The 20,107-nt window shown below is 40.7% G+C and overlaps 2 protein-coding genes across 4 annotated transcripts in view; one reads left to right on the forward strand and one right to left on the reverse strand.

The window, feature by feature from the left end:
• The window catches only part of LOC139281098 (Golgi apparatus membrane protein TVP23 homolog A-like), a 68,589-nt gene extending 50,871 nt beyond the window's left edge, over positions 1-17,718 (forward strand). Inside the window, exon 7 of the mRNA XM_070901039.1 lies at positions 17,396-17,718. Coding sequence (XP_070757140.1) covers positions 17,396-17,440 — 45 coding nt within the window. The 3' untranslated portion in view covers positions 17,441-17,718. The remainder of the gene's footprint in view (positions 1-17,395) is intronic.
• The window catches only part of nubp1 (nucleotide binding protein 1 (MinD homolog, E. coli)), a 98,008-nt gene continuing 95,544 nt past the window's right edge, over positions 17,644-20,107 (reverse strand). For all 3 annotated transcript variants that reach the window (XM_070901037.1, XM_070901036.1, XM_070901038.1), the window contains one exon: positions 17,644-19,798. In XM_070901037.1, coding sequence (XP_070757138.1) covers positions 19,746-19,798 — 53 coding nt within the window. In that variant the 3' untranslated portion in view covers positions 17,644-19,745. The remainder of the gene's footprint in view (positions 19,799-20,107) is intronic.

Raw genomic sequence — 20,107 nt, forward strand, 5'->3', positions numbered from 1 at the left:
GCATGTATGAGATTTAATTTAGTTAAAACATTTATGGAATAAAACACAGATAGTAGGAAAATCCAGAAATAATTGATGGTTATAATTTAAAGTTTATACCACACATGACATCCATTTTCATAAGGAAGATTTTATAATTGAAAATAGCACAAGGGAACTTAGCGATATCATTGGAACATAGCCACAATTTGTGTGTCAATACAGTTTGCATTTGAATTACTATTTGCATCTCATTTTTATTTCAGTTGACTATGTTTCCAAATGCCATATATAAATCAAACAAAAGTTCTGATGAATTATATCCTACTTCTAGATTGTAAATCATACCCTGTGGCTTCTCATTATGAATTCTATGTATTGTATGTTGTTGAATATTATAATTTGTAAAAAAAATACTTAATAGAATTTGAACACTTTGCATTTTAAAGCTGCACTGTGTGAAACCTAGTTTTCCATTTAATTTAATTGTATTTCAGTATATTTTCAACACTAATGAATTAGCCAAACTGTGTTGTAAGTTGAAGCTTTTGTGAATAAGTTGATAATGAGAAATCACTGAAATTCCAATACATTTTAAATGTACTTGCAATGTTTTTTTTAATGAAAGTAGAAGCCACTTGTAGTTATCATGTTATGCTCAATTTGTAACTGCCAAAACCATATAAAATAGAATTCTGTACTTCTACAATGACCTTTAGTGATCAGTACGTTGATTATACTGATCACTTTCCAGGTCTGCCAATTCATTTACTCAGATGGAGTGCCCTGTCTAAAATTATAAATATATATGTTGATTAGTGGAAGTGTCAAATGATCCAAGAACCATTTGCACAAAGACTTTGTACGTGGGCTGCTCTACAGATACTTATCCATATCCATCGTGGGTTTAAAGATTATTTCAGTTAAATCATTTACTCATCTACAACTCCTGAATGTGATTTTATGAACAGTTTCTAAGGATTTATAACGCTCTGGTTACCTGTGATGTTTTGAGACTACATTATGAATTTTCATGTCTTCAGCAGAAGTAGCTTGCTAATGGAGGTAGTGCTATTATTCCTTTGGTAAGCTCTTAATCAAGAGAGAATGGAAATGTTCAAGAAATCGCCTGTGGGCCCAAATGCTCCCGTGAGCAACTTTGATCTGACCTCCAAAGTCCTTTCTTCTTTGCACGATTTTGGGCAAAGTTGATTTCAATTTCAGCTCTTTAAACTTCCCAGGTTTGGAAGACTTGGAAAAAAGTTTCTTCCCGTTTAATTAAAATGCACCAATCAGAAATCAACCATTACCAGTTCTCTAGGCCCAGGAACTTTTAAAGAACTGATGCTTCCACGTTTTCAAGTTTTGGAGGAATGGGAGGATGGAGGGGAGATGAAAATGAGAGGGCATAAAATTATTTTGCTTGCGACCTTGAAATTTATTTGTGTATGGGTGTTCTGCTTTTTTGCATTTGGGAGCTTGTGTTCCTCCTGCGTAATCCTATGCAGCTTACCCATGTACTTCACACGCACCCAGCTCTCTGCTCAAAGGTTGAATGTCCTTGATGGTGATTAGCAAGTTAAAACAGATGCAACTGAAACAGTGATTTACACAGAGCTAAGGACAATATAGCGATCTTGCAAAAGGAATGGTTTCTCTTTTTAATTTTATTCAAACTTGTTCCATATACACAACATTCTTTCACTATTATGGCTTGAATTTAAAAATGGATGTTGCTTTTTATATTTTGTGTTCGCCAAAGTGAGAGCTGTCGATGATGAATTTTGCACACGCTTAGATTTTTTGAGTGGGAATATATGTTTTTTTTGGGGGCATTCTCGCACGAAAAGTTGAATGGACGTATGGCATTAGGTTAGATTCTACAATCAGGATTTAAATTGACGCAAAAAGCATCTGCCAGTTTGCTGCAGATGCATGTACATTGATCCGTAAGTATGATAACATCATATGCACAATTTTCCATTTCACACCGTTTCATAGAAACATAGAAAATAGGAGCAGTAGTAGGCCATTCGGCCCTTCGAGTCTGCACCACCATTCAATATGATTATGGCTGATCCTCTATCTCAACACCATAATCCCACTTTTTCCCCATACCCCTTGATGATCCTTTGCTCACTCAGCTAAATTGGGTGTTCAGGATTAGGTGGTGTGCTGTATATGGAAATCAGCTTAAGGAAACTAGTACCGAACATTGTCAAGCCTTTGCTAAAGCTATTTTCTTATTCATTTCCCCTGTTGTCACTGAGATGTTTCAAGAGCCTTGTGGCTTTTGCTGGTTTTTTTCATTTTTTCTACTCCTGTAGCAATAGTGTCATAGTGACCTTCCCATGGGAATTCTCCGATATCTCTGCTTTTTGGAGGGAGTGCACCCGAGAAGATGGACACCCTCCTGACACAGACATGCACTCATACCTGCACTTGTCCGAGAAGCAGTGTTTGCAGAGACATTGATTCACTAGGTAAACCATCACGGAGATTTACCACATGCTACAAGCAGACCTGCAGCCAAACTTCCAATAAGGATTAGTATGGTACAGGGCTTTACCCTTTGCTTTGTTGACAATTAATACAGGGTAGAATGCAAAGGAAGGCTAAAAGAAGTTCCTTCCAACCCCAGAGCTGGCTTCTGCCCTTCTATTTCCCCATCTCTTGCACCTATGATGGACATCCACGCTAGAATTTCTACAACTTCTTCATGTGGAGTAATGGGTTGCAGGTTTGCAGAACCATTGCCTGTTGCTGTTTCTCTCTCTTATCTTCACAAAGAATTCAAAACATTTGAAATAACTATTATTACCATGACTTGCAATAATTGTCAGCATGCAGATGACAGATGCATACAACAGACTTTATATAGGAAGCTTTGTGCGTACTAAATGCACGTAAGGACGAGTGAAGGAACAGTTCCAAATGAAGGTTGGGGCTGCGAAGGACACCCTACTGCCTCATGGGAACTTGCGGTAAGTAATTAAAGTACCCTCATCAGAATGTGACGAGAGGTACTTGTAAGTGGGAGATGCCCTTAGTATCACACACTGATGTAAGATCTGAGTAATTTGTTACCTTGCCTGACTTAGACTATTGCATTTTCTATGGGAAAATTGGATAAATATTTGAAACAGAGGAAAACACAAAACTATGAAGAAAGCATAGGACAGTAGTTTTAGTTTTGAATTGTTCCAGCACAGAATTGGCACAGATATGGTGGGACACCCTAACTATATAGTGTTAATTTGTAATCCGAGAAAGGGCCTAGAAATTCGATGGCACCATGCTCATATTTTGGGCATTAATGGGCGCCTAAACCATATGTTGGACAGAAAGCGCACGCTCATTATGAGCCATATTGGTATAGGCAAAAAAAATAGGCATCCAAGGTCTGCACCTGAAACATATCTTAGGCCCAATGCATATGCAGAATTGGGTTGTACTGAACGCAGCCAGATGTACATATGACCTAACTGGCGGTCTTTAAAAGGACCGCTACCGGCCGCCTCCAAAAAGGTAAGTTTGTGAAATATACTTGCTTGAGGTGCACCCAGTTTGCACTGGCATTCGATCATCTTCTGTTGCTTCTTATTAATTTTTGCATTGTATTCTTAAACTCTTTCATAACATATAAACGATGATGAAGGATATTTATAGCAGAGTGCGAACTCGCTTTTTATATCTGTTCAGCTTGTGTCACTAACTCCTGGTCATTTTTTTCAGTCGGACATCATATTTGGAGAGCTGTAAACTACAGGTAATACAACAGATAATGTTCACTTCACACTTTCCCAGTGCCGTAGATAATGAGAAAAATAAGGTGAACCAAATGAACAATTAAAAAAAATAAAAATCCAGTATCGTGTAATATAAATACAATTGACTTAACGTCGAGTTAATTCTTAGTGGGAAGAGAAGGATTGTACAAAATGTTGAAGGCATGTCCCATACTTAGTGTTGAGGATTATTGTTAGGGCAATGTGGAGATGCGTGGTTTACACTATTTCACTTTAGTGAAATCTGCTGTGTCGAAAGATCTGAGTTTATTTTCTGCTGGTTAAGGAGGGCTGAAGGAGTGAATTTTAAAATTCTGCATTAATCTATGCTCCATCTGGATGCATGATCTGCTACCTTAATATCCCTTGCTTTTTGCAGAGAGAACTGTAGGAAAAACGGGGTCTTTTATTTCCTGATTAAGACCCTGCACTGTGACATCACTGATCTATCCTTCCTTATACCATCTTAAAATTCAGTCATAGCTATTACCTCACTTTTTTTTTTCTTCAACTATAATTCTAATTAACTTAGATTGCTGTCAAAAGATGAGATCGGCCATTTAACTAAGGAATAATAACCTAGTGTGCTTGCTAATGCTAAAATTAAATTTTTTTATACCTTTTATTACTAATATAAATAATGCAAAACATTAAATGAGTTCTAGGAACTGCACATGAATGCACATTAGAAAGATAAACAGAAAACTCAAAAGCTTATCAGAAAGCGAAGGGAGCTCTAGAGATTCATCAGGAAAGAAGTAACCATCGCTGGACGGTATGATTTCCGGCCACAATACTACAACAACAACTTACATTTATATTGTGACTTTAACTTAGTAAAACATCCCAAGGCGCTACGCAGGAGTGTAATCAGTCAAAAATTTACACAGAACCAAAGAAGGAGACATTAGTTCAGGTGGAGGTATGTTTTAAGGAACATCTTAAAGGAGGAGAAGCGGAGAGGTTTATGGAGGCAATTACGGGGCCTGGAGCCTAGATGGCTGAAGGCACGGCCACCAACGTTGAGGCAAATGAAGGGGTAGGGGACCAGGGGGCGAGGATAGAATTCGAGCAATGCAGAGTTCTTGGAGGGTTGTAGGGTGCGACGAGATTACGGAAATGGGGAGAGGTGTGGCCATGCAGGGATTTGAACACGAGGATGAGAATTCTAAAAGAGTAACATTGGTGGATGTAGGTCGGTGAGCACGGGTGATGAGTGAACGGAACTTGGTGCAAGTTAGGATACTGGCAGCAGAGTTTTGGATGAGCTCAAGTATATGGAGCATGGAAGATGCGAGGCTGGCTAGGAGAGCATTGAAATAGTCGAGTCTGGAGGCAACAAAAGCAAGGATAAGGCTTTCAGCAGCAGATGGGTGGAAACGGGTGAGACGGAGATGGAAGTAGCCGATCTTTCTTATGGGGTCGGAAGCTCAACTCAGGGTCAAATATTGACTGATTACGCTCCAGTGTAGCGCATTGGGATGTTTTACGAAGTTAAAGGCACAATATAAATCTAAGTTGTTGTTGTAGGTTGCAAACAGTTTTGCTCATGCTGAGATAGTGGCCAGAGCAGGCGTGGAATCGGTGGCTAGTGAACAGAGTGGTGGGGACCGAAGATAATTGCTTCGGTCTTCCCAATGTATATTTTATGTAATTCTATCACCAGCACAGAGTAGTTGGACTAAATAGCCTCTTGGTGTGTTCTATATTCTATGTAAATTTTGGCTTATCCAGGACTGGATGTCGGACAAGTAATCTGACAACATAGAGGCAGTGGAGGGGTTGAGAGGTGGGAAGGTAGAGCCAGATGTCATCAGCATATGTGTGGAACCGGACCTGTTTTTAGAAATAGGAGTGGGGGGGGCCAAGGATAGCTCCATGAGGGACTCGAGGTAACAGTGCGGGAGCGGGACAGGAAGTTATTTCAGAGGATCCTCTGGCTATGGACACATGAAACATCCTGGAGTTCCCACATGGCATAGGAATTGCAGGCAACAGGTTTGAGCTGTCCCATAATTTTTTATTAAAAATCTACTTGCATTGTGCGTGATATATATGCATGCTGACACTCCAGTGCAGTACTGAGGGAGTGCTGCACTGTCGGAGGTGTCGTCTTTCGGATGAGATATTAGACCAAGGCACTGTCAGCTCTCTCAGGTGGACGTAAAAGATCCCATGGCACTATTTTGAAGAAGTGCAGGGGAGCTATCCCCGGTGTCCTGGCCAATATTTATCCTCAATCAACATCACTGAAACAGATTATCTAGTCATTATCACATTGCTATTTGTAGGAGCTTGCAGAGCGCAAATTGGCTGCCGCGTTTCCTACATTACAACAATGGCTACACTTCAAAAATAGTTCACTGGATGTAAAGTGCTTTGGGACATCCGGTGGTCATGAAAGGTGCTATATAAATGCAAGTCTTTATTTATTTACTGTAGCCCCCTGCTTTAAATTACTTAGCACCTCCTTCCCTCATTGCACCGAATTCTCACACTTATCAAATTCCTGTCGCCACTCTGTTTAGCAAAGCAATCCCTATAGCAGATTCACCCAACTCTCACCAAGCTCTGTGCTTAAAGTTTAATGAGATATATAAAGAATCCGATTTATTAGTCATATTTCATGGAGAAGTGATATTGCAGAGTTGCTTAATTTCTTATTTTGACTAATATAGAAACCAATGTGCTTTAAAGACCAAATTTTAGTATGAGATAGTGCTGTAACACAAGAAAACAACCCCCCAGGCTTCTAACACAATGGCAGACTGATATGTCTAACCAAGTGTTCCATTAAAAACACATGTTTGAATCTGATGCAAGGAATTAATGTTTGTGACTTCCCATTCCATGTTTAGCATAGGAAGAAATTGGCTATTTTTAATATCCATTGGTGTCACACAAAAAGCAAATGAATTACAACATGGTCCTGTGCAAGTACTATGTTAAAGACTAGAATCAGGACAAGAGTCGGAGTGGTCACTATCGTGCAGTTTTATGCACTAACAACAGCAGTGTCTGATGAAGAGACAGATAGCTTCTATAAAGGCCTTCAAACAGTAACAGAAGCAGCTCCAGGACAAGACATGTTGCTGCTGATGGGGGACATCAATGTGAAAGTAGGATCTAACTGGAATGTAGAGGAAGGAGCTATCGGAAAGTTTGGATTTGGTGATGAAACCAGGTGAGGGCAATCCATTCAGCTGGATAACAAAGAGGTATTGGAGGAGGATGGTACAGTTGACTGTGTCAAAGGCTGCAGAGAAGTGGAGAGGATAAGGAGGGATAGTGCAATGCAATCACAATCACAGAGGATGTCATTTGTGACTTTGGTTAGGGTCATTTCAGTGCCATGGCAGGGGCAGAAACCTAATTGGAGAGATTCAAACATGGGCACGGATTTAGGAGGCAACAACATGTTCAAGGACTTTGAGATGAAAGGGAGGTTGGAGATGGGGTGGTAGTTGCAAGAACAGGGGTCAAGTGTGTTTTTTTTAAATAAATGGAGTACGGTGATGAAGGCAGATTTGAATCTGTAAATGAATCATGAACTTTCAACACATTCATTTCTGGGGATTAAAAGTGCGTTTTAAAAATTACATTTACAATTGTTATTAGAAAATCAAGTACTTGAATGACTTAATGTGCTTTTTATACAACTTATGAAATGTAAATGTAGATTCTTAATCATTCAGAAGTAACGGTATTTCCCATCTGTGTGCAGTGATGTATAAGTATTATATTGATACTATCCCTAATACAGAATAGTAGTGAGATTCAGTACCTCAGAACTAATTGTCAAATACACAGCAGTTATCTTTGTCTTCTAATGTATTTTTTCCATTTTAACTAATGCTATCCGTGACTGATGTTAAGGTAAGCAACAAAGTTTTAAAACTACAATTTAAGTAAATCATGTGGCTTAAAGATCTCAACCAAACAAATCACTGGGATACTTATTCTTCGCATTTCCAGTACCACATTCCATATTTTCCACAAGTTTACAAATCATATTTTAAAATATATGCACAGGTTACTGTGATCTGTAAATAATACACACTGGGATAATCCAGCTGCTTGGAGTTCTGATTATGCAGTTGTCTTCACTTTGAAATAACATGGCCTTGATATCCTTTATGTACTCAATAACTTCAGCATGTGTGGAATCATAAGGCCAAGGCTGTGGGATTCACTGTTGATCGAGTGTATGGAAGCTGTTTATTGCCTTTTGTCTCTTGAAAGCAGCAGCTCCATGATACTGGGCAGTAGTCCACGTACCCTCATTTTGGGCCCAAATTTGGCCCTCTGGTTTTTTCCACGCACCTCTGAACCCCCCACCGACATTTTTCTTCAGAAGCAGCGCTGAAAAACTCCCTGCGATCATGGCCGATTCTCAGGCCATCTGTGGAGCTGTGGAGCTGGTGTGGCATATAATGAAGAGAGGGGGGCGGAGCTAGGATCCGGCGCTGAAAACAGTGCTGGGACCTCTGCACATGCGCGCTAGAGTCTGCACGCATGTGCAGTAGATCCTGGCAGACCGTTTCGGCAAACGCGCACTGCAGGCTGTGGGAGGGGCAGAATGGTCTCGGTTATCAGTGGCCCGCTGCGTTCTTTAAGGTAGGAGTTCTATTTTTTATTTGTTATTTACTGATTGATTTTGGTGCTTTAGGTGTAGGGTTCCTTCTATTTTTGTGTGTGTTATTTATTGATTGCTTATTACTTTGGTCTTGGTGCTTTAGGTGCAGGGTTCCTTCTATTTTATTTGTTAATTAATTGCTTATTACTTTTTGTGCTTTGTTTGGTGCTTGGTGGTGCTTTAAATGTAATTACTTGCGCCGATTCCTTATCTGCAAGTAAGGTCTTTCTGTGCAGACAAAAGTGGACACATATACTGTCCTAAGTTAGTTTAGCACAACTTTTTTCTGGCCAAATTGGCATAAATGGTGTAAGTGGCTGGGAACGCCCTTTGGGGGAAAAAACCTAACCTAACAAAAAAACCTAACTAACTCGCTTACACTGGCACAAATTAAATGGCCATATTTGTAACTAAAAAGATACACCAGAAAAATCAAGTTACACCAAAAAAACAGTACAACTCATGGGGAAATTTGGGCCCATAGACTCGAGTTTTACTATTTAATCTTTCATAAAATTCTTGCTCAAAACAAACAAAAGTTTTTTGCATGTGGCGAGTTGGGTCTTACCGCAGGTTAAGGGTCCACAGCCAGATAGGGAATGGAAGACCAGCAGGAAGAGCAGTGCAAGGAAGGTAGTTCAGGGGTCCCCTGCAGTCATCCCCCTGCAAAACAGATACACCGCTTTGAGTACTGTTGAGGGGAATGACTCATCAGGGGAGGGCAGCAGCAGCCAAGTTCATGGCACCGTGGCTGGCTCTGCTGCACAGGAGGGCAGGAAAAAGAGTGGGAGAGCGATAGTGATAGGGGATTCAATTGTAAGGGGAATAGACAGGCGTTTCTGCGGCCGCAACCGAGACTCCAGGATGGTATGTTGCCTCCCTGGTGCAAGGGTCAAGAATGTCTCGGAGCGGGTGCAGGACATTCTGAAAAGGGAGGGTGAACAGCCAGTTGTCGTGGTGCACATTGGTACTAACGATATAGGTTAAAAAAAAGGGATGAGGTCCTACGAGACGAATTTAAGGAGCTAGGAGCTGAATTAAAACGTAGGACCTCAAAAGTAGTAAGCTCGGGATTGCTACCAGTGCCACGTGCTAGTCAGAGTAGGAATCGCAGGATAGCTCAGATGAATACATGGCTTGAGCAGTTGTGCAGCAGGGAGGGATTCAAATTCCTGGGGCATTGGAACCGGTTCTGGGGGAGGTGGGACCAGTACAAACCGGACGGTCTGCACCTGGGCAGGACCGGAACCAATGTCCTCGGGGGAGTGTTTGCTAGTGCTGTTGGGGAGGAGTTAAACTAATATGGCAGGGGGATGGAAACCAATGCAGGGAGACAGAGGGAAACAAAATGGAGACAAAAGCAAAAGAGAGAAAGGAGATGAGTAAAAGTGGAGGGCAGAAAAACCCAAGGCAAAAACCAAAAAGGGCCACTGTATAGCAAAATTCTAAAGGGTCAAAGTGTAATAAAAAGGCAAGCATGAAAGCTCGGTGCCTCAATGCAAGGAGTATTCAGAACCCAGGAGAGGGCTCTGAGCTAGTTAGAGTGGGTGAGAGCTCAGACGAACAGGACCCCAAGAAAGAATGCAAAAGACAGGAGGCAACAGAGCAGAGTAGCACTGGGGTAAGTGTAAACACAAGGTGATAGGAAGGGACATTATGTATGAATATAAAGGGGCTGCAGGAGGAGTCAAAACTAAAAATCATGGTTTAAAAACTAGTATTAAAACACTCTACCTAAACGCACGCAGCATTCGAAATAAAGTAAATGAGTTGACGGCATAAATCATTACAAATGGGTATGATTTGGTGGCCATTACAGAAACGTGGTTGCAGGGTGGCCAAGACTGGGAATTAAACATACAGGGATATCTGACAATTCGGAAAGATAGACAAGAAGGGATAGGAGGTGGGGTAGCTCTGTTAATAAAGGATGATATCAGGGCAGTTGTGAGAGACGATATTGGTTCGAATGAACAAAATGTTGAATCATTGTGGGTGGAGATTAGAGATAGTAAGGGGAAAAAGTCACTGGTGGGCATAGTTTATAGGCCCCCAAATAATAACTTCACGGTGGGGCGGGCAATAATCAAGGGAATAATGGAGGCATGTGAAAAAGGAACAGCAGTAATTATGGGGAATTTTAACCTACATATCGATTGTCAAATCAAATCGCACGGGGTAGCCTTGAGGAGGAATTCATAGAATGCATACGGGATTGTTTCTTAGAACAGTATGTTACAGAACCTACAAGGGAGCAAGCTATCTTAGATCTGGTCCTGTGTAATGAGACAGGAATAATAAACGATCTCCTGGTAAAAGATTCTCTCGGAATGAGTGATCACAGTATGGTTGAATTTGTAATACAGATTGAGGGTGAGGAAGTAGTGTTTCAAACGAGCGTACTATGCTTAAACAAAGGGGACTACAGTGGGATGAGGGCAGAGTTGGCTAAAGTAGACTGGAAACACAGACTAAACGGTGGCACAATTGAGGAACAGTGGAGGACCTTTAAGGAGCTCTTTCATAGTGCTCAACAAAAATATATTCCAGTGAAAAAGAAGGGTGGTAAGAGAAGGGATAACCAGCCGTGGATAACCAAGGAAATAAAGGAGAGTATCAAATTAAAAACCAATGCGTATAAGGTGGCCAAGGTTAGTGGGAAACTAGGAGATTGGGAAAATTTTAAACAACAGCAAAGAATGACTAAGAAAGCAATAAAGAAAGGAAAGATAGATTACGAAAACATAAAAACAGATAGTAAAAGCTTTTACCGATATATAAAATGGAAAAGAGTGACTAAAGTAAATGTTGGTCCCTTAGAAGATGAGAAGGGGGATTTAATAAAGGGAAATGTGGAAATGGCTGAGACCGTAAACAATTATTTTGCTTCGGTCTTCACAGTGGAAGACACAAAAACCATGCCAAAAATCGCTGGTCACGGGAATGTGGGAAGGGAGGACCTTGAGACAATCACTGTCACTAGGGGGGGTAGTGCTGGACAGGCTAATGGGACTCAAGGTAGACAAGTCCCCTGGTCCTGATGAAATGCATTCCAGGGTATTAAAAGACATGGCGGAAGTTATAGCAGATGCATTCGTTATAATCTACCAAAAGTCTCTGGACTCTGGGGAGGTACCAGCGGATTGGAAAACAGCTAATGTAACGCCTCTGTTTAAAAAAGGGGGCAGACAAAAGGCAGGTAACTATAGGCCGGTTTAACATCTGTAGTGGGGAAAATGCTTGAAGCTATCATTAAGGAAGAAATAGCGGGACATCTAGATAGGAATAGTGCAATCAAGCAGACGCAACATGGATTCATGAAGGGGAAATCTTGTTTAACTAATTTACTGGAATTCTTTGAGGATATAACGAGCATGGTGGATAGAGGTGTACCGATGGATGTGGTGTATTTAGATTTCCAAAAGGCATTCGATAAGGTGCCACACAAAAGGTTACTGCAGAAGATAACGTTACGCGGAGTCAGAGGAAATGTATTAGCATGGATAGAGAATTGGCTGGCTAACAGAAAGCAGAGAGTCGGGATAAATGGGTTCTTTTCGGGTTGGAAATCGGTGTTTAGTGGTGTGCCACAGGGATCGGTGCTGGGACCACAACTGTTTACAATATACATAGATGACCTGGAAGAGGGGACAGAGTGTAGTGTAACAAAATTTGCAGATGACACAAAGATTAGTGGGAAAGCGGGTTGTGTAGAGGACACAGAGAGGCTGCAAAGAGATTTAGATAGGTTAAGCGAATGGGCTAAGGTTTGGCAGATGGAATACAATGTCGGAAAATGTGAGGTCATCCACCTTGGGGGAAAAAAAACAGTAAAAGGAAATACTATTTGAATGGGGAGAAATTACAACATGCTGCGGTGCAGAGGGACCTGGGGGTCCTTGTGCATGAATCCCAAAAAGTTAGTTTGCAGGTAATCAGGAAGGCGAATGGAATGTTGGCCTTCATTGCGAGAGGGATGGAGTACAAAAGCAGGGAGGTCCTGCTGCAACTGTATAGGGTATTGGTGAGGCCGCACCTGGAGTACTGCGTGCAGTTTTGGTCACCTTACTTAAGGAAGGATATACTAGCTTTGGAGGGGGTACAGAGACGATTCACTAGGCTGATTCCGGAGATGAGGGGGTTACCTTATGATGATAGATTGAGTAGACTGGGTCTTTACTCGTTGGAGTTCAGAAGGATGAGGGATGATCTTATAGAAACATTTAAAATAATGAAAGGGATAGACAAGATAGAGGCAGACAGGTTGTTTCCACTGGTCGGGGAGACTAGAACTAGGGGGCACAGCCTCAAAATACAGGGGAGCCAATTTAAAACCGAGTTGAGAAGGAATTTCTTCTCCCAGAGGGTTGTGAATCTGTGGAATTCTCTGCCCAAGGAAGCAGTTGAGGCTAGCTCATTGAATGTATTCAAATCACAGATAGATTTTTAACCAATAAGGGAATTAAGGGTTACGGGGAGCGGGCGGATAAGTGGAACTGAGTCCACGGCCAGATCAGCCATGTTCTTGTTGAATGGCGGAGCAGGCTTGAGGGGCTAGATGGCCTATTCCTGTTCCTAATTCTTATGTTCTTATGTAAAACCATTTTGTTTCATAAAAGTTGTATTTGCAGATTTTTTTCAAATCCATGTTAACCAAAGTACTTTGTTGTCAACTACTTCTGCAGTGACATAATGGAACATAATTTTATAGTAACTAAGCTGTTTTTATTTACCTTGTCTGGTTCAAGCTTTTTACTCATGCACAAATATAACTATTATTGGCTTTACTTCATGTTGCCCCTGAATTATTTTCAATACATTAATCATGTTTCTTTCATCTAAATCTTTTATTTGAGTTTACTCATCGATGCTTTAGCTTCACTTCTCTGCTTTTTAACTCTGAAGCATTGTCATTGATCGTTGCCTTGCCTACAATGTGCTTGTGTCCCTTTAGAGGTATGCAGCCTGTCGGTGGATGCAATATTCAATATTGAGTAGTGTTCAGAGGTACTGATGGAAACCTATCCTTTCATGGCATTGGTGTACTCCAATTAACTTGTTTTGGGATTGTTAGAATTATTTGCATGCTGCCCAAAGCAATGCTAAGACAGGTAGTGCAGTGCTGAGATTAACAAATGGTTTTGCATAAAGGGTACTCTATTGCCTAATTTGAGCATGTATAAAATGTGTTCATTGTTTCTTAGCCCACCCCCTTTCTCTCATTAACTCCACAGCTGAGGGGTGGGCTGCTGCAGCTTGTCGATCTCTCCAGATACTGCCATAAAAAACTAGAATCCAGTCGTAATAGGGACAGACCAATACTCATTCTGTAAGAAAAATTGATTGGAAGGAAGAAAATAGTTTTATATATGAGATTTTCGCCTTCCTGCTAGTCGTGCCTGAAGTGTTGGATAACGGCAGCCAATAAACAGCCTCTGTTCTCCCATGCCCCTAGTGCTGTGATGTTTACTCGCACTCGCGGGCACAGTGCTTCTTCAGTGATGGGAGAAATTCTGGGGCAAAAATGACTGTTTTGCCTGTGAAAAACCAAAACCAGAGGCTGCCATGACTTTTAGTTGTACAGGTTGAACCTCCCTTTTCCGTAACTCCATCATCAGGAACCACCCCTCGTTCGGAACCATTCCCGGCCACCAGGTGGCACATGTGCACAACGCAGCCGGTCAAAATCCTCGCAAAATAGCAATGAAAAAAAAAGTGGCCATTTACACTTACAGACCCACAATAAATTTACCCCAAATCCTTGAAAAATATCATTGTGAAATAAATGTACCCCACTTCGGAGCAGACACCTCTGGGCCCGAAGACACCACACTGACTCGCTGGAACGACAGTCAAGCGGCGTACACTCACACTGAAAACACAGGAAAAGACCAGGTCCCGAGGGTTCTGGATAAGGGAGGTTCAACCTGTATTGCCTTTGGTATTACCAGTGTGTCGACTGGTCGAAAAGCATGCACCGGGAGTAAGAAAATATTGTTTAAAATTACATTATTTAAAGTGAAGTAGGATCTGAATTGTGAATTATGTGACTCAACAACAACTTGTATTTATATAGAGCCTTTAATGTAGTAAAACGTTCCAAGGCGCTTCACAGAAGCATTATCAAACAAAATTTGACACCGAATAAAGAGGAAGTAGTTCGAAGTGGTTTGCATGCAGCAACAAAATTTGGTTATGACTTCCAGTGTCGCTTAATTGAGATGATCCCCAAATCAGTCTTCTTACCAGCAGTTTTAGCTACAATTTAAAAATCATTTAACATGAGAAACAATGGAGCAGGTAAGTACTGTATAATCAGTACATTTGTGGAAAAGTGTTTAATATACATTTGAATTGAAACCAGTTCTTTTCTGGCTGCAAAGATATTGCATGAACATTGTACAATTGATGACTGACGTACAAAGACTGCACGAGTAGCAGTTTATTATTTCAGAATTAAAAATAAATGAAATATGAAGTAAAATAAAAAGGGCGAGAGAAACAAGATCCAGCATTAGTGACTTAATCTGCAATTTTTTCTTTCCTCATCTTTCAAAGTCCCGTTGTCCGTTTTAATGTCAACAAATTTTTAGTTAAACTTTAAAGTCAGATTATTGGTAATAGACTTGCAACATTTTCATTGGTTACCTACTTTAAGGGTTGGAAAGTTCTGCGGTTTTATAAATTTAAAGTAAGGCTAAAAGTAATGATCACTGATACAGAATCCCCACAACTAAATATTGTCTGTAAGTTGGTTCTGTATTTGGAGCAAATGTTTTACATAAAAAGATAAAACAGTTGGCTCTCTCGCGGAATACTTGCGTAACACGTTAAAAAAAGCCCTCATCTAAAGCAGAAAACTCTTGGATCTATATTGTTATTATACAGTTTCCACTTATTGCCTCTTTTTAACCCTTCAGCCGCCAACAGGTAAAATTTTAGGCTCTTTAAAATCTTTTGCTTTATTTTTAATTATAGGACAAACTCAGTTCAAATGTCCCAAGTAACTTAATGTAATATCTGTAAACAATTAGAACAGTAAAAAAAGTACAAATTTTTAATAATTTTGCTTCTACTTCCTATTTTAAGCACCATTTTTATCTGTTGTTTTAACTTTACTGTTTACTTTATTTCTATTTAACATATTTTAACTTCAATATTTAAACTTCCACTTGCTGTTGCCCACTGGCACATCCAGAAAACTGGCCTCTGGATAATCCATCAGCTCTTTGCACTTCAGGGTGGAGTGGGTGTGGAAAGGTGTTTCCAAATTACATTGGTCTGTCTGTTTCCTTAAACAATCTCGGTCTTCCTGTAGCTTTTCCCCATTCTGCACGGTATAAACTGTGTATAAAGGTGATATTTTGATGTCACCTGAACATTTTTCGTTACTGGTACTCTCTTTCATATCATTTATAAAAATGTCAGAATACTGGTCCAAGATTTGCAGGATTCCACCACTCCAGCTCTCTGACCAAATACTTCCATCACCCATCCAATCTTCGATCCATCTTGGTACACTCCATGGTTGCTGGTTCAGTGTACTGATTTTTTGAGGTGTCTTATCTTACTAACAATCAAGTATTGATGTTTGACTAAATGATCTCTAGTTAATCAGATTACCCTAGTTCCCATTTAAGATAAAGTGTACTGCATTTGCTACTTTCCAGTCCTCTTTTCTAGCAGATTCCTAAATACCTCTGCCAGCGCTGTTACTAATTTGTCCTAGAGTTCTTTAAAACCAGTCGGTATAGTCCAGCTAGCCAGGTGTATTATTTACTGAGATCTTGTTCAAGTATCCAGCTATCAACTCAGTAGTAAAGTAAATGTTATTACATCCCTGAATCTCTCTATCTTGGAACATCCATGCTGTATTTTTCACATGTAAACACTAAAGAACTTGTTTCATCTCACAGCTATGTCCACATCTTCCTGCATTTTGAGCAGTTTCTGTAACCAGTGGCCCTTTTCCCCAATGAACTTAAACATTTCAAATATGTTGAAATAGTCAAAGCAGATGCTCTTTGCTTCATCTCCAGGTACCTCGGGACCAAAAGAACATATTTGGTGCTAATCAGCACAAACCCCATGCTGTTGGCCTGGGCAGTACTGACAAATTAGCATCTATCACAAGGCCATTACTACCAGCCATCAGTGCTACCCATTGCTCTGTTAGTTGATTCTTATTTGTTGGTGCTAATATTTCATGCATTTGAACACTGACCAGTTAATCTCTGGGTTCCTCCATAAATTCATGTATTTTTCTATTGGGATGTTCTATTCTGGTGACTTCAGCTTTCTCACATGGGGAACAACATTGGTGGTTGCTATAGTTTAGGCAAAACTGGCAGGCAACCCTGTTTGTAAAGCCGAAATTCATTCCTCAGATCATCTGAGCAACTGCAATACATGGCATTTTTTGTTGCTGAGAGAAGTTCTTCTCTAGATTGGCAGACACTTGTAATTCTCCAGCTCTTCCAAGGTAAGACATCCAAATTTTCATGTGACAGAAATGTCTCAAAACTGGAGGGCTGGCTATAAGAGTAATTATGGAGTTGGGATTGGAACCTTAAGGAGTTTAACCCTCCCATAGTATTACGTTTACATACTTAGCAATATTTACACTGTATATTTTCATGGCTCTACTTTGTATGCAAGGTCCTGCATGCCTAAATAGAAATTGATTTTTGACATCTTGCCTCTACATAAATGGCACGATACCCCCTCACATCAAATGGTGTAGCTGTATTTTTGCAGTATTAAAATTAAGTCAGCTTTCCAATCATCAGAAACTTTCTAAAAAAAAAAAGATTTGCCTGGTTGAAGCAGTCGATCATTCTGTATTGGAAAATATATTGTAGCTGTAAAAGGATATGCACAAAATGTCACCATATCAGAGCCATCTCCACGGTCTGATACTCAAAACTGATCAGAACAGGTGTCCAAAAGGTCTAATCATTATTATTAATAAGATTTATGTTTTCCCCCCTAGACACTGTGGAACACCAATGATGGGAAAAGAAAATACTTCAAATAAGTTTTGTGTACGGATAGGTTTTGTGTATGGTGGCGAGGAAATTAACCGATTGCATCGACCAAATGGATTTGTTTCTAAGTCGTTCATAGCAGCTGTAATTACATATGTTCTTTGAATGCCAAGAGTAGAGATGTAAGCTAAAGATAGTTTATTTATGTTGTAAATTTTGGAAAACACTTTATTTGTTCTGAAAGTACAGTGCCTTGTTCATCTTTGAGGTTAGGTTTATTAAACTGTCAACATAACAATTTCAATGCATAATAAATTACTTTATATGATTACTCTTGATCTTACAAAACTTTGACAAGATTGGTCAGAATCCAGCTGTGTCACGGATCCTTGGATAGAACACAGATAACCTTTGTACCATTTAATATGGGCATTCCGTCAGACTACAGGCTGACTGATCAGGATATATATATAATCTATACATACACACAATACAGAAATCAAAGGGTTGCCCTTTAGTCTGATCAACTCTTGTTTGGTCAAAGTGAAATCAGCTGAAGAAAGGGGAAATCGTGTAATCCTTATTACCTCAATTTATTTCCATCTAGTACTAATGGAGATTTATTTGGTGGAACTGCTCTGACTTGGTGTCAACTTTATTACCCACATTAATATTTAGTATTGACATTTTTAAAAAAACTACATCGTATGATAATTTTGCAAGAGTGTTCTGGTTGTTTGAAAACAAGCCATCTGCTGCAATAGTCCAGATTTTCTTGGTCGGGGTTGAGGGAGCCCAGTGCCTTCCAGTGTTCAAACCAGATCTTTAATAGTATACACTGAAAATCCCAGTCATACATACCCAGCAGCAACACAAAACGCTGTACCAAAAATTACTGGTGACAGAAAACTAAGTACAGATTTAAATGTGAGGGTAACGGGGCCGAAATTCAGGCACGCCAAAAACCTGGCACACCTATGCTTTTTTTTACCGCCGGGGGCGGCTGTCTGATCCATTTTCAGATCTGACGATTTTTTTTTTACATTGGACCGGAAGCCGGTCATAAAAGGGGCGGAAGTGAGGCTGAGGGACGGAAGTTGGGGCGGGATCGAGACTCCGCTGCTGTCAATCAGTGGCGGTGCGGTGGTGATGTCACAGCGCGTGTGCGGGGAGAGAATCGGGCATTTTTTAACTTCACCACGGGGCCACCAGGGAGGCTTTCGGCTGGGCCAGCGGAGCGGATGCCAGGCTGCCCGTCGGTGGCCTAGCCGAACCCAGGGGCGCAATAGTCTGGCTGACATGGAAGTCGACCGGCAAAAAGAATTATATAACGGCCGCGACATTCGGCCCTCCCCATTAATTTCTGCTGCAACGCCAGGGCCGAGAGGGAGGAAATGAGGTGCACTGACAGAAGAAGCTGTCTGGGGGGGGGGGGGGGGGGGGACCGCACGGCATCGCTTTTTTTTTTGCTGAATTTGGGTTGGAATAAAATGGAGGAGAGAGATAGCAGCGGTGCGCGCTTTTAATGACGGCTTGCGGCGGTCGGCAGCAGCAGGGCGGAAGTGGGGAAAGGCCGAAAAATCCCCAAGCTGTATTTGGGTCAGGGCGGTTAGTTGACCACAATGCGGCAGCCATGGGATTCCGCCGCAAGGCCGTCACAAATGGGCAATAACGGGTTTTACCGAGACCCTGAATTTCGGCCCCAACATCTCTTGTATACTAGGAGCAATTAGGAGAAGGTAGCTATCAATGTACTTTATTTCTCTCAACGTATACTGAAGCACAAACCTACCAGAAAGCAAAGGAGTGAATTTCTTTGTTACAGGAAACTGCAGGACATATTTTAGACACTTTAAATTTGAAAACAAATAAAGGGTATTGAATTCCAATTTGCTGAGTCAGATACCTTGCTCTGCCTCTGTTAAGGGCATTATGGCACGAGGACAAGTCTTTCCTTCAGTTGTCCTGGTCTGCTTCTCCACATATTGGTGTGCAGCCACACAGGGAGAAATTTCTACATTTAGCTCCTCCCATCCCAATGAAACTTCCCAATCACTTGTCTCCCCAGTATGATATTACCTAATAGTGCAACAAGTGCAATCAGACACTTTACTGTGAATCTTTACATTCATGGTTCTTTTCCATTAAAGCTATTCAAACTGAAATCTAAAAGCAAAACTTTGCAGAGTATAAGAGTAGGGCCAAGATGGCAAAGAGCAGATCTTGAATTTCTGAGATTACCAATGTGGATTGAAAATATGCAGTCATTGTAAATTCAGTTGATTTCAGCTCTGGCTCCTGTACTGACAAGGTGTAAGTTGGTCAAACTTGCTCAGCCGATTGCAGAGAATTTTCTTAGGCAGTTTTTTCTACTTCAGAGCTACGAGTGACACAGTGTTCCTGGATTCCTGTTGCAGAAATATTTTTTTCAGTAATTATTTGAAAGATATATGGAAAATGGAGCACATTAAGAACCTGACAAATAGAAATTTAAGGCACACAACATATCTTGTAGTGAAATACAGGTAATCTTCTTTCCCATATTTGTCACGAACATATCCCAGCAGCCAGGACAATTTTAGAGTGCATACCCTTCAAAGGGTTATGGGCCCAAGTTTCCACATGATTTGCGCCTGATTTTTAGGAGCAACTGGTGGAGAACGGACTATCTTAGAAATCGCAATTCTCCACATTTTTTTTTCTGCAGTTCTAGTCAG

The sequence above is a fragment of the Pristiophorus japonicus genome, chromosome 15 (genome assembly GCF_044704955.1).
Source record: "Pristiophorus japonicus isolate sPriJap1 chromosome 15, sPriJap1.hap1, whole genome shotgun sequence".
NCBI lineage: Eukaryota > Metazoa > Chordata > Chondrichthyes > Pristiophoridae > Pristiophorus > Pristiophorus japonicus.